The sequence below is a fragment of the Sceloporus occidentalis genome, unplaced genomic scaffold (genome assembly GCF_023333645.1).
Source record: "Sceloporus occidentalis isolate IW3139 unplaced genomic scaffold, rSceOcc1.0.p SCAF_3, whole genome shotgun sequence".
Taxonomy (NCBI): domain Eukaryota; kingdom Metazoa; phylum Chordata; class Lepidosauria; order Squamata; family Phrynosomatidae; genus Sceloporus; species Sceloporus occidentalis.
Genome location: NW_028316983.1, coordinates 58,611,626 through 58,625,808, shown reverse-complemented (window position 1 = coordinate 58,625,808; position 14,183 = coordinate 58,611,626). Strand labels below are relative to the sequence as shown.

General features: G+C 40.8%; 1 protein-coding gene across 3 annotated transcripts in view; it reads right to left on the bottom strand.

Moving 5' to 3' along the window:
• Nucleotides 1-2,140: 2,140 nt before the first annotated feature.
• The window catches only part of LRRN2 (leucine rich repeat neuronal 2), a 217,050-nt gene continuing 205,007 nt past the window's right edge, over nt 2,141-14,183 (bottom strand). For 2 of the 3 annotated variants that reach the window (XM_089514566.1, XM_089514568.1), the window contains exon 2: nt 2,141-5,898. In XM_089514566.1, coding sequence (XP_089370692.1) covers nt 3,542-5,659 — 2,118 coding nt within the window. In that variant the 5' untranslated portion in view covers nt 5,660-5,898 and the 3' untranslated portion in view covers nt 2,141-3,541. Of the gene's footprint in view, nt 5,899-6,064; nt 6,198-14,183 lie in introns of those variants that run through there. The other variant, XM_089514567.1, reaches the window with a different exon arrangement.

The following is a 14,183-nucleotide window of genomic DNA, read 5'->3' as shown; positions in this document are numbered from 1 at the left end:
AAATGAAAGGATGACAGATTCATTTGAAGAATGAAGATGAACCACCAATTTAAGAAACGGAAGTATAAACTGTATTGTCCACCCACCCTATATGCGGGAAATAATGGTGTGCGTGCTTGTGACAGTGCATGGGTGCGAGTACAAGCCCCATTACTTGCCTTCTGCGTAAACTCAAAGCCGTGGAAGGCCCACCCGCCTATGGGGAGGGCTGACTGTATTCAGAAATAAATCACCAGGAACATACCAATAGAGCTGCTTTAATCTACAGAGACAGAATCTACTCTAGTTCTAAGTAAAATATGAGAACAAAAATGGGAAACAAAACAATGGCCCACAGATTAGAAACACTCAATATACATTCCAGTCCCAAAGAAAGGAGACACTAGGGACTGTGGTAATCACAGGACCATTGCACTAATGTGAAGTGTAAAAATTAGAGAAAGAAACATCTACTATCTAAGATATGCAGATGGCATTATACTAAGATATTGGAATAGTTCAATATTGTTCATACCTTGGCTCAAGTGTGGAAACTGCAGACTGCACTCAAGAAATCAGAAGCAGTCTAAGATTTGGAAAGGCATCTATGAAGGAACTAGACAAGATCCCGAAATGTAAAGATATGTCACTGGATATTAAATTTAGAATGGTTCATGCCATCATCTTTCCAATATCTATGCATGATTGTGAAAGCTGGACAGTGAAGAAGGCTGATAGAAAGAAAGTAAACTCATTTGAAATATGATGCTGGAGAAGAGTTCTACGGATATTGTTGACTGCTAAAAAGACAAATAAATGGGTCCTAGAACAAATCAGGTCCGAATTCTCCCTAGAAGCCAAGATGTAGTTGTCTGAGCCAGTTGCCATACTTTGGCCATATCATGAGAAGGCATGTCTCTTTAAAAAAGACAATAATGCTTGGTAAGGTTGGGGGAAGTAGGAAAATAGGAAGACAGCGTACCAGATGGATAGACACATGACCCAGAGGGAAGCCATGACCCAGAGTCTGGGAGACATGACGAGAGCTGTAGAAGACAGAAGGACTTGGAGTCATTCATAGGGTCAATATAAGTCAAAGTCAACTTGAACATAACTAACAACAACAACAGCAAAAATTTCTTCTGAAACAGTAGGAAAGGCAGTATAAACAACAGTTCTTGTTTAAGGACTTGATTAGTGGGCAGAGATATGGTTTCTGATCCCTGGTGTTGTAACCTGTTCTAGTACATTACTCATCCTAATTGCAAAGATTTTAGTTGAGAGCATCATCCACTTGTTTTGGATGGGAAATCAATGAGATTACAACACAGCCTTTTGAAATGTTTAGGGTAGAACAGGGGTAGGCAATCTTTTTGAGCCGGGGGCCGGGTTGCTGTCCCTCAGACAACTGGGGGGCCGAAGTCAAAAAATAAATAATTAAATAATTTTAAAAAAATAATTAATATATAAATAAACCAGGACAAATGTAGGACAAAATTTTCAAATGGAAGACACTTTTTTTGAAAAAATGGAGGACACGTGAAAAAAGAGAGGAAGAGAGTCGTTTTGCTGTTGTTAAATAACTGGGAGCCAGAAATTCTTGTCAGTCTGCTGCAGGAAACTACCAACAGATTGAAGCATGTCTCTTTTGACTCTCCAGATGTTTTGCTTTATATTTCCATCAGCATGCCCAACAATGGCAAATATTGTCTCAAATTACCATAAATCCCATCCAGCATGGATTGTGTGGGTTGCATTCAAAAAATCTGGGGAACCAAAAATTCCTCACACTTCTTGATGTCACAGATCCATTTTCTTTCTATCCCTGTGTTAACTAGTAGACCAGAAGTGGGCAATTTGTGGTGCTCCAAACGTTTTGGACTGAACTCCCCACCATCCCTCACTATTTATTAAAGTAGACTGAAGTTGCAGTCCAGCAATATATGAACTTCTCACTCCTATAGTACATATTGAAAAATGGCACCACAGGGAAAGGCAAGGCTGATTGAGTCTTGGGCAGCTTTGTGACTTCCTGCTAGCATGTGCAATTGATGCCAGTAGCTCTGGTGGGGATGACTGTTCAGTCAGCTGCTCTCTTCCTGTTTGGTACTCACCTAAGCAGTATTCTGCCACTGTTGCAAAAATAAGAGAAGTTCCTTTTATAGACTACAACTCCCAGAATCTGTTACTGGCTACATTGGCTGGGAGATTCTTGGAATTGTAGTCCACAGACGTAAGTGACCCATGCGCTGCTCTTCCTGTTTCTGGTGTCATACATGCTGTGAAGGATATGGATGTTTCCTTCCTGGTAGGTCATCACCATTCAGGAGCCATCTGTTCCTATATGCTGTGTACTTCCAAGCCCCTTTCCCAAAGAACCACTGCTGCACATTTGAATTTGTGGAACCAAGGAAGAGGATAGCTGGAGGAGGAAAAGCACGCTGTCCACAGGTATATTTCATTTGCAGTTTTAATTGGCTTATCAGAAACAAAGAGGTGATGAGGGAGTTAGAAAACTGAATATTTATCCTCTCCCCTTTTCTTCAACCCCTGGCCCACTCCACTTGCCTTTGCCTCCTGGGATGTTTTGAATTATGCAGTATGGAGATCAGGCAGTTCAAACCAAAGAGTTCTGTATTCTTTGAAACTCTCTCACATCACAGATTATTCCCCACCCCCATTTTCTTCCCCCACTGCCCACCATATAGCTGAAGTAATGCTGACCTATCACAAAGCCTTTTAGCTATGGTAGATTGGTATACAAAGGATTTTTTCTTTCTTACTTTCTTTCATATTTTTTTTTTTTTACAAAAATGAAACAAAACAGAAAAGCAGGATTTTTTTTCACCCTCCCTCCTCCTTTTTCTTAAACATTATTCACAAAAGTTTACAAAATAGCCTTGAAATTAAGCTTTTGGGTTGAAATGCAATCCACGTTTCTAAGTGATGTTGCTAATTGATTCAAAGATTCATTCCTTGTTCTGAGGATCACTGTTATTTGTGATTCCCTAGTCTGATAAGGTTGCCTTCCCTTCCCTTCACCTTCCCTTTTCTTTGAGGTGGTCCACTGGAAGGAAACCACATAGCCTGCAATGAGAAGCATGTTGGGTTTGGTTTAAGATCCTTGATGGCAGTACAAATGTACACACAAAGGAAACTCCCACATGAAAAGGCCTTTTTTGTATTTCCAAAGGACCAGAAGTTTGCTGTACCAAAAGTATATTGGTAACAAGATGCTGCCAGAGGATCCACAGGCTGTGTGTGAGGGGAAGAGGAGTTTTGAGAGATACAAGGCTTGAAGCTTTGAGCTCATGTTATCTACTCTGGATGCTGCCTGTCTTTGTAAGAACTTCCCTCTCATAAAAATGGATTGTCTTTCTTGGCATAAAGGATCACTGGTGATTTGGGTGGATAAGGGACACATGAGGCCTTTATATTCTGCATCCTCCATGCTTATTGTTTCTCATGGTTGAGCATGTTCCCCCCTTTATATTTGGTAATTTTTAAAAAATCCACCAGATCTTATCCACCCTCCTGGGGGAAAAATATCAACCAACACGTTTCAAGAATCCAGTGGTGCTTGTACTTCCACAGATAAGAGTGTCTCGCCCTTTCTTCCTTGATCCCAGTGTTTGATGTAAGTTGGGTATACAACACGCACTGAAGATGAGTGTGTTTTCCATGGCATGCAAGGGCCCTGGCCATAGTTGCCTATAAGGCTAACAGTCAACAGCAAAAGGCAAAAAGACAGGACCATCAGGACACCCTGCCTCTTTTCCAAGTGCTGGTATGGAGCCTCTTTAGTCCTGGCATTGACACAGGCTACTTTGCTCTGCAAGTCTACAAAAGCTACATGAAGGCAAGCCCAGTATTCTGTGCTGTGGTGCAGCCGTGTGATGTTGTACATGTGAGTGCCTGTGGGAATGCGGGCCACACTTGTCATGTCTAAGCTAGGATCAAAGCTGGACCATGTGAGGTTAGAAGAAACTGTGTTGAGATGAGGTTTCCAAGTAACCAGGACGTGGTAGGCCTGGACCTCCTTCACTAGCAGCTCAAGCCTGTCCTCACTGAAGGGAAAAGAATTGTTGACCATTAGACTGATGCTCTTGGTGTCAGCACCTATGAGATTTTGAGCCATACATGTGTAGAGCCCAGCTTCTTGCACTGTAATCTTGTGGATCTCCAGGGTTCCTTCAGGGTACACTTTATACTTTCCATCTTCTGAATAGGGCATCAACTTGAGGCCTGATGGGGTGATCCAATATATCTCTGGTTCTGGTTCAGCTAGAGCCCTGCAGTGGAGAGAGAGATCCTCACCGCCCAACACCTCCAAATGAGAAGGAAAGCTTTTGTCAGAGATGAGGGGCAGGCATCTATCAGCCATTTCCCTGAAAGGGACATCCCGGATATGCTTTCTCTTTAGATCTGGAGGCTCAGCACATAATGTGGATTGTGGCTCAATGAAGCGTATGTGGTTTTCAGTACTATTAACCCAACGGATAACACAGTCACAGCGGATTGGATTGCTGTGGATACTGATTTCCTGAAGATTGGGGAGGGACTCCAGTGTCTGCTTATGCAAGGCACTGAGGGCATTGTTGTTGAGCATGAGGGTCTCCATCTGGGGCAGGTGGTGGAAAGCACTGGGATGGATATAGGACAGTTTAGGATTATTGGTCACATCCAGTTTGGTCAATTCAGGCAGGTTGATCAAAGCAAATTTGTCAATGGAAACCAGCTCCTCCATGTTGTTGAGTCCCAGTTCCTTCAGGTGCAGCATGTTGGTGAAGTCACTTTGCTTAATCCTCTGAAGTGGGTTTTTGTTAAGATCCAAGAATTTAAGACCAGGAACCTGCTGCAGTGCTCGCTTAGGGACATTGACCAGCTTGTTGTCATAGAAAGACAGGCTCTCTAGATTTTTTAGGCCTACTAGTGCATAATCTGAAATGTCTTTCAGGTGCATTCCAGCCAGAACTAGACTCCTCAGATTAGAAAGGGCTCTGAAGTTCATATCCAAAATGGCATCTACTTTGTTGCCTCCAATCATGAGGATCTCCAGACTGGGCAGGACTTGAAACCAGCGACTGTCAACTGACCTCAAGAAATTGGAGTTCAGATGGAGCCGAAGCAGGTTTCCAAGGCCTAGAAAAGCTTGGGGTGAGATCCTACGTATTTGATTGTGGTTAAGGTAAAGTTCTTGGAGATTGGCCAGGCCTGTGAAGCTGTTATCAGGCAGTTCAGACAGCTGATTCTCTTCCAGGTGGAGACTCAGCAGCTGGGGCATATTCTTCAGGCTGAAGTCCAAAATGTCAGAGAAGCTGTTTTGTGACAGATCTAGCTCTGTCAGGTTTCTCAGATAATCCAGCTCACTCTGCTCAACCTTAACAATATTGTTGCTTTGCAAGAGGAGGATCTGCGCCCCCTCTGGCAAGCTTTCAGGCACTGTGGAGATGAACAAATCATTACAGTCAACTGTGGTTGCTTCTCTGTATGAAGACCTAGGTGTGTACCATGGCCTGATCTGGCAGACGCACTTCAGTGGACATTTGACCTTCCAGGGTACGACAGGGATTGCAGTGGTGGTCGCCATACAGATGAGAAGCAAGTTCAATTGGAAGTGTCTCATTTTTAACTGGCAAGTCCAACTTCCATGCAAAGTGAAAGCCTTTACAGGACACATTTGGAACTCAACATGGACAAAATGCAGAGAAAGGTAAGGCAGACAGCAAGCAACCCCTTGATACTTCCACAGCTCTTATGGTTCCCGAGGGAAGATTCTGTGCAGAGATAGAAGGATTCCTCAGCTGAAGAGGTCATAATGGGTTGAGTGGCATTTCTCTATTCAGAGCTTCTCCTTTTCTTTCTCCATAGGTGATTCATTCTTGCTTGCATTGTCAAAGCTGCCTCTTAAGGCTTCACCTGGAAAAGATGAAACAAAGAATTTTGTGTGAGAAATGAAACATACAAGTCAAAGCTTAGCAGGTCAGCATTACATATACCATATTTTCTGGTGTATAAGACGACTGGGCGTATAAGACGACCCCCAACTTTTCCAGTTAAAATATAGAGTTTGGGATATACTTGCCGTATAAGACCACCCCTCTTCCAATGCACATCAAATAAAAATTTTAAAAACATCACTACATTTACCCCAACTCGTTCTCTAATCTTGGCTTGCTTGCTTGCTTGCCTGCTTGCTTATCTCTCTCTCTCTCTCTCTCTCTCCCTATCTCTCTCTCTCTCTCTCTCTCTCTCTATATATATATATATATATATATATATATATCATCTATCTATCTACTTCTCTATCTATCTATCTCTATCTATTTCTCTCTATCATCTATCTATCTATCTATCTATCTATCTATCTATCTATCTATCATCTATCTCCCTCTCTATTTCTCTCTCTCTCTCTCTATTTCTCTCTCTCTCTATCTCCCTCCCTCCCTCTCTCTCTCTCTATTTCTCTCTCTCTCTCTCTCTCTCCCTCTCTCTCTCTCTGTCTCTCTCCCTCTCTCTCTCCCTCCCTCTCTTTCCCTCCCCCCTCTCTCTCTATTTCTCTCTCTCTCTATCTGTTTCTCTCTCATCTATCTATCTATCTATCTATCTATCTATCTATCTATCTATCTATCTACCTCTCTCTCTCCCTCTCTCTATCTCCCTCCCCCCTCTCTCTCTATTTCTCTCTCTATCTGTTTCTCTCTCTGTCTCATCTATCTATCTATCTATCTATCTATCTATCTATCTATCTATCTCCCCCCTCTCCCTCTCTTTCATCTATCTATCATCTATCTATCTATCTATCTATCTATCTATCTATCTATCTATCTATCTATCTATCTATCTATCTCCCTCTCTCTATCTCTCTAACTATCTCTCTCTTTCTCCATCCCCCCCTCTCTCTATTTCTCTCTCTCTCTCCCTCTCTCTATCTATCTATTTCTTTCTCTCTCTCTCATCTCTCTCTCTCTATCTATCTGTCTCCCTCTCTCTCTCTCTGTCTCTCTCCCTCTCTCTCTCCCTCCCTCCCTCTATTTCGCTCTATCTATCTATTTCTCTCTCTCAGATAGATGATCTATCTATCTATCTATCTATCTATCTATCTATCTATCTATCTATCTATCTCCCCCTCTCTCTCTGTGTATCTCCCTCTCTCTCTCTCTCTCTCTCTCTCTCCCTCTCTCTATCTCCCTCCCCCTCTCTCTATTTCTCTCTCTCTCTCTATCTGTTTCTCTCTCTGTCTCATCTATCTATCTATCTATCTATCTATCTATCTATCTATCTATCTATCTATCTATCTATCTCCCTCTCTCTCTCCCTCCCTCCCTCCCTCCCTCCCTCCCTCCCTCTCTATTTCTCTCTCTCTCTCTCATCTATCTATCTATCTATCTATCTATCTATCTATCTATCTATCTAACTCCCTCTCTCTCTCTGTCTATCTCCCTCCCTCCGTATCTATCTATCTATCTATCTATCTATCTATCTATCTATCTATCTCCCTCTCTCTCTCTCTCCCTCACTCTCTCTCCCTCCCTCCCTCCCTCTCTCTCTATTTCTCTCTCTCTCTCTCTATTTCTCTCTCTCTCTCATCTATCTATCTATCTATCTATCTATCTATCTATCTCTATCTATTTATCTATCTATCTCCCTCTCTCTCTCTGTCTATCTCCCTCCCTCCGTCTCTCTCTCTCTCTCATCTATCTATTTATCTCTATCTATCTCTATTTCTGTGTGTGTGTGTCTATCTCCCTCTCTCTCTCTCTCTCTCTCATTTTTTATTTTTATTTTTATTTTCCTCAGGCCTTTGCTGAGGCCTGCAAAGCCTGCCTTGCATGCAGGCAGTGCCCTGGCCTACTATAGGCCAGGTTTAGGGGGCCTGATGCCCACAAACGCCGGCTTCCAAAGGGCTCCGCATCCGCAGGGCTTTGGAAGCCGGCAGCCAGGGAGGCACCCTCGCGCCGGCTTCCAAAGAGCTCCGGAGCCCTTTGGAAGCTGGCAGGACAACCAGGTAAGTGTTCTTACCGGCGTACAAGACGCCCCCCCCCCCCCAACTTTTGACCCCGTTTTAGAGGGTCAGAAAGTAGTCTTATACGCCGGAAAATATGGTACTTTAGAGTTTGTGACTGCAGAGCTCAGAACTGATAGGGTTTCTGTTCTGTCTTTGCATCTTGTGAAGACTGATCCAGTCCATTTGGCCAAAGAAACATCTAGTCTTTGGAAACATTTGAAACTGACTGCCAACTCTGTTCACATGTGGCTATTACAAATGAAATTGGAGTTTTAGGGAAAAGCTTTCAGACACCTTAGACTACAAGTCAATATTTTTAGATCCCACTGAAGAAAGTGAAAAAGAACTGCACAGATTTCTGGATGAAACTTCATATAAAGATTGCAGGAAGAAATCTATGAAGACACATCCCAGGAAACTTGACCAGGAATATTCTTCCTCCTACTACATAGCCACACACTGGGTAATGCTGAGAACCCCGATGCTCAGTCATTGGGATTTTTACAGCAAGAGTTCTGGCTATGTGGATTCTAGAAGTCCTTATCACAGGAGTCTGCCCATTTAGCTTGTGAATACCAGAAACTTCCTAGAGACACTATAAAAACCAAGAGGACTCTGGTTTGTGATGCACTTTCAGAATATTGGTCTAAGTAGATCATACGTCTGTGGGTAGAAAATACTAATGGTATATATCCCAACTCTTATTTTTCCTTGCTATTCACTAAGGTACATCATTTTCCAGCCCTAAAAATACATGAAGAGTAATATGAGATAAAACCAAAGGCCTATCGTATTCAACATCTTGTTTCCCAGTAGCTATCCCCAAGCCTATAGGAAACCTAAAAGCAGGATGTGACTGCAGCAGCCTGCTCCCACTTGTGCTTTTCAACAACTGATTGATATTCAGAGATACAGTTGGCCCTCTGTATCCCACATTCTTTATCCATGGATTCAACCATCTACAGCTCAAAAATATTAAATATATATACATATTCCAAAAAGCAAACCTTGATTTTACCATTTTATATAAGGAACACCATTTTACCATGCTATTTTATTTAATGAGATTTGAGTATCCACAGATTTTGATATCCATGGAGGGTCCTGGAACCAAACCCAGTGGATACCAAGGGCCCATTTAATATATAGGCATTGAAAGTCTTGTCGGCCTTTAATTTTCTAATTCCTTTTTGAAGCTGTTGAGGTTGGGGACTATCACTACAGCTTGTAGGAGTGACTTCCATAATTTGTACTACTTTTGTGACCATTGTCTTTCACTGGGTTGTGAAAGAAATGATAGTAGAGTCAGGACAGAGGGAGAAAAATGTTCCTCAACTACCTTTTCCATATTATGTATTAAAATCATAGACCTCTATCATATTGACATATTTTCCCATAAGGGAATTGGTGCAGTCCCTCAGTCAGTTGCCCTTTCCCTCACCTTTTCTAGCTGTTTGAGGGATGGTCATGAGACCTGTATACAGCATTCTATAAGAAGAAGGAACAGCTCAATAACCCGTTCTCTCCCTTTACTCTAAGTAGAACACTGACAACCCTGACAAGGTCTGCCTAAATCCTGTCAAGACTTAGTTGGGCAGGTAGAGTAATCTGTATATTTATACCTATGCCCATAGCTATATTTGTCTCTATATGTGTCTAAAAAGCCACGGATAGATGTATGATTCAGTGATCTGTCCTGGAGGTCTGGGCATTTGAGGATCTTGATTGGAATCTTGATAGGTTGCTTTTTAAAAGAATGGATTGAAGAGGTTACACTGAATAGTAGAATAACCATAGGGCTAGATAATTGTGGTGCTTGAGAATATGGGATTGTTGCTTTAACTCAGACACAGTACTACAGAACCATGTGTTGCATTCATTATAGTAGAATCCAAATGAAATACAAACACCTTGGCAAACCATTGTATATGATTGTGCCTCTAATTTCATTGCCTGTCTTCTTTGCAAAACTGTCTAAGTATAGTGACCTCCAAAGATGGAACATGTGTGGTTTGTCAATTCAGAGATCATAGAAAGCCATAGGTAGAATAAACCATGGTTTGTAAGCATGGTTTCTTTTTCCGGTTTGTTGGTCATTCACAAAAACAGTTTGCCACTTCAGACATTACTCTAATCATACTTAAGTTTCTTTTATCATAATTTTCTGTAGTGTCTGAATAGACAGATCAGGAAAACAAAAGTACAGATAGGTATGGTTGAAAAGACTTGTATGCTTTAGCAAAGGCATGGTTCACTTACTGACCACAAAGGAAAAGGTAGTTCACAAAATAATTTACATATCCTCTGATAACAGAGATTTATCCCGCCCTTCTTTTTCTTTTTCCCACATGTGAATACATGTATAGGTACTTTTCAGAAGTACAGATTACAAAGAAAAGCTTTATTGGAAATCTCTGGAGTTACTCCTTTCCCAGGTTAATCTGAGAGAGAGAAAGATCACTCATGCAATGATTCTGGAATTCTTACAAGAGACATTCCTAAAGAAGGGAGGGAGGATGAGTCTGATGTAAAAATGACTTTCCCCTATTTTCTGAGTCACATTAATGACCTTCACAAGAGACACATTCCAGGCTCAAATGAGCTCTTAGTTTCACTTGTGAATAAGCTGTAAAGCTCATGTAGGGATTACTGCTGGCTGTTACAGTGTTTTAATACTTTTATCTGCTGGCAGTTGTCTGAGTTAGAAGGCACTATCCAGATGCAGTAAGGCATGAACAACATGCAGTGGAGCTGACTGGAGAGACACAGAGCCATCTCTGTCAACAGGGAATGGGGAAACTGATGAGTCCAGTACTTGGGGCTGGGAAGGCAGGAGGCTGGTAAGCAGGGTCAGCTTCCTGACCTTGGTAGTTCTTCTTGAGTTGTCTAGAGACCCTTTCACACTTCAGAATTATAGCATTATGACTGAGTTTTAACTGTAAGGGTTCCATCCTATGGAATATAGCAATTGTAGTTTGTTATTGTGGTGTGATTCCATAGGATGTGACTGAAACAAAGTGAAATCAATGCTATAACTGTGTAGGATAAAAGTGCCCCTGGCCATTCCCTTTTTTTCAGGGCAGGACAGAGCTATGAGGTGTGTTGAGGGAAACTGAACGCCCTCAGGTTTGGTGGGCAACTTTATCTTGTCCTTTTTGTTGAAATAAAGTTGAACTACTGGTTGGGAAAATGGGCAGGCATTTTGTCCTTCCCATGAGGGAGCCAGAGGTTTCAGACCAGCCCTGAGAATAGCACATGAATGTTACTAAAAGTGATGTGCTTCTGGGATCCCAGCCCAGAGCCCATGTCTCTTATGTTAGTTCAAACTATGGCTATGGAAAACCTCTAGAAGTAGTTATTCACCTCTAGAGTGATGTGAGCTCCCAGTTAGAAAGTTGGGTGATTTTATTTTAAATGGGGATTTAAAAAACAAAAAACAAAAACTGAAAGTGGTATTTGGGGTCCACATGGAGGGGTTGGTGCATTGCCTCGAGGGTTTGTTATGGGAGCCCTGGAATGTACCACCACCAATGTAGAAAATTGCACTAATGTAGAAAACTAGCATATCAAGGAAGATGTAGAGCCCAGTTTTCTAAAATCTAGTTTTTGTACAAAGATAATAATCATCGGCTTTACTGAGTAATCTACCCCAGACCACTTTCCTGGGGTCCTTTTCCTTTTCTTGAAGGAAAACAAGAAAATCTAAATTTAAATAAGAAAATTTATTGTTTTGCAGCAACCTAATAGATTTATAGAAGAAGAAGAAGAAGAAGAAGAAGAAGAAGAAGAAGAAGAAGAAGACGACACTTCATAGAGTGGGAAAAGAAAGATGAAAGTTCATCATGAAGAATGAAAAAATCAATATAGCCTATCCTTTCTTCAACGCAGTTCCTATGGGAAATGGTATAATAAAAACCAAAGACCTTGCAGAAAGCAGAAGCATAAAGGCAAAGGATCAATTGTGGTAAATGCACCACAATAAAGCAATAGCATATAATCTTTATTCAGGCACCCTTTATAAGGAAAGTTCTCTCTCTGTGCATGCATGCATGCATCCATGGTCTAATAACATTAGCCTTGGGAAATCATGGCCCTGTCCATTGAGAACAAATGACATGTACAAAGTCAAATGCTTAACTTATTTTACAATTGGTAGTTTTGTTTTGCCTACTACAATCTGATTCTGATTTGGTGTTTTGGTCTTTTTGAATCTCCTTGTGAGTAACTGTGGAGTAGAGGCATTCAAATAGATTTGGAGATACCTTATTATTATTATTAGTATTATTTACTCATATATATATATATAAAAATGTGGGTCAAAAAATTGACCCAAAAAACCTGAGTCAACTTATCCACAGCTCGATGTAAGTACTGTACTTTAACTCTTATTTAAAAGAATGAACCATCCCCTAGTGAAAAGCAAGAGTATAATCTGTCCTGGAAGCACTGAACCCCTCTAGTCTCTTATCCATCAAGCCTTAAGAGTGAGCACAAAGAGTTATGTCTGCTGGAATTTTGCAAGTTCTTTGACATTGCTTTGCTTTACTTCATCTCTTAGATCTTTTGCTATATGCCCCTAGGTTTTACCCTTGACTTATCTACGGGTCATGGCCCCAAAACTTGCCCTCAACCTATACATGAGGTCGACTTATAGTTGAGTATATACAGTATACCTTTTTCTCAGTTTGGGATGCGAAGAGGCTTAGAACAGTTAAAGTAAACATAGCTAAACATTCACAACATACAAATGTTAAAAATGCAATCAAACTATCAAAATATTAAAACTAGTTAAAAATATAAACTATTAACAGGAAAAGAACAAATAGAAAATCGAGCACATTGTGCAGGGCTTTTTCCTCCTGACCAGTTTTCCAAGGCCTGACAAAACAAAACAAAAGTCTTTTCCTGTCTGCGTAAAGATAGCAAGGAGGGTATCATTCTAACCTTTCTGGGAAGGGAGTTCCAGAGTCTGGGGGCAGCCTCTGAGAAGGCTCTATGTACCTGTGAGGATGGTGGGACAGAGAGAAGGACCTCCCAGCAGATCTCCAAACAGAGTCAGGTTCATATGGGATATTATGTCCCTTCATTTAATGTTGACCTGAGCCATATAGTGTTTTACAGGTCATAACCAGCACTTTGAATTGTGTCAGGAAACAGACTGGCAGCTATTACAGCTGTTGCAACAGGAAAGTTGTGTGCTTCCTGTATTTCCCGGAGTTTGAAGTAATGTATTACGTGTAAACACATACAGAATGCATTATTATGGGAGGTAAAAAAAATCACAACAATATTCCTTTGATGATATAATGTAAAACAGATCACCTCATTTTTGGTGTACCAATTTTTATCTTTAAATAAGGGATTTAAAATAATTTAAAATTAACAACATATTACTATCACCTTATTTATAAAGTAACATGCAAAAACAATGAACATGTTGCTCCCCCCCCTAAAAAAGTCAACATCAAACTTAGCTTTGAAAATAATCTTTCCAGATTCAATGTTTTCACTGGAGATTGGAAATGTGAAATGAGGTGAAAGACATCATCCAAAAACAATTCATAATTGAAGACGTAGCATTTATTCTCAAGGTATAGTGGGGAACAATGTGGGACCTCATCTTTAAGTAGAAAGATTATCCTATGGATTAGTCATTACTTTCCTCTTTTTAATGGAGCTGGTTCTAAAAGAGAAACCTTCCAGAGGACCATTAAAACTTGGGAATTTCCTTCCTAAGGAGATCAGTTTGGCTCTCTCCTTGCTCTCCTTCCATCAAAAGGCACCTTTAGAAGCTTAAAAAAATGATAGCCTTTTGAAAAATGACTGCAAGGGCTTTTAATAAGGAGCTGTTTATCATCATCATCATCATCATCATCAATCTTGAATGTCTATTTTTAACAAGTTTAATTTTTTAAATACCTCGATTGCATTTAACTGTGTCTGCACTACATAATTACAGCAATCTGATCCCACTTCAACGGCCATGGCTCCATTATAATGAATCCTAGTATTTTTAGTTTGGTGAGGTCTGCAGAATTCTGAACTCCAGGAGTACAGCTCTCTGAAATATATTTCTAAACCACAAATTCCAGATTCCATAGAATGGAGCCATGATGGTTAAAGTGGGATCAAACTGCTATAATTATATAGAGTGGATAAACTCAAAGTTTATCCACTTGTATTTTCATTTGTACTT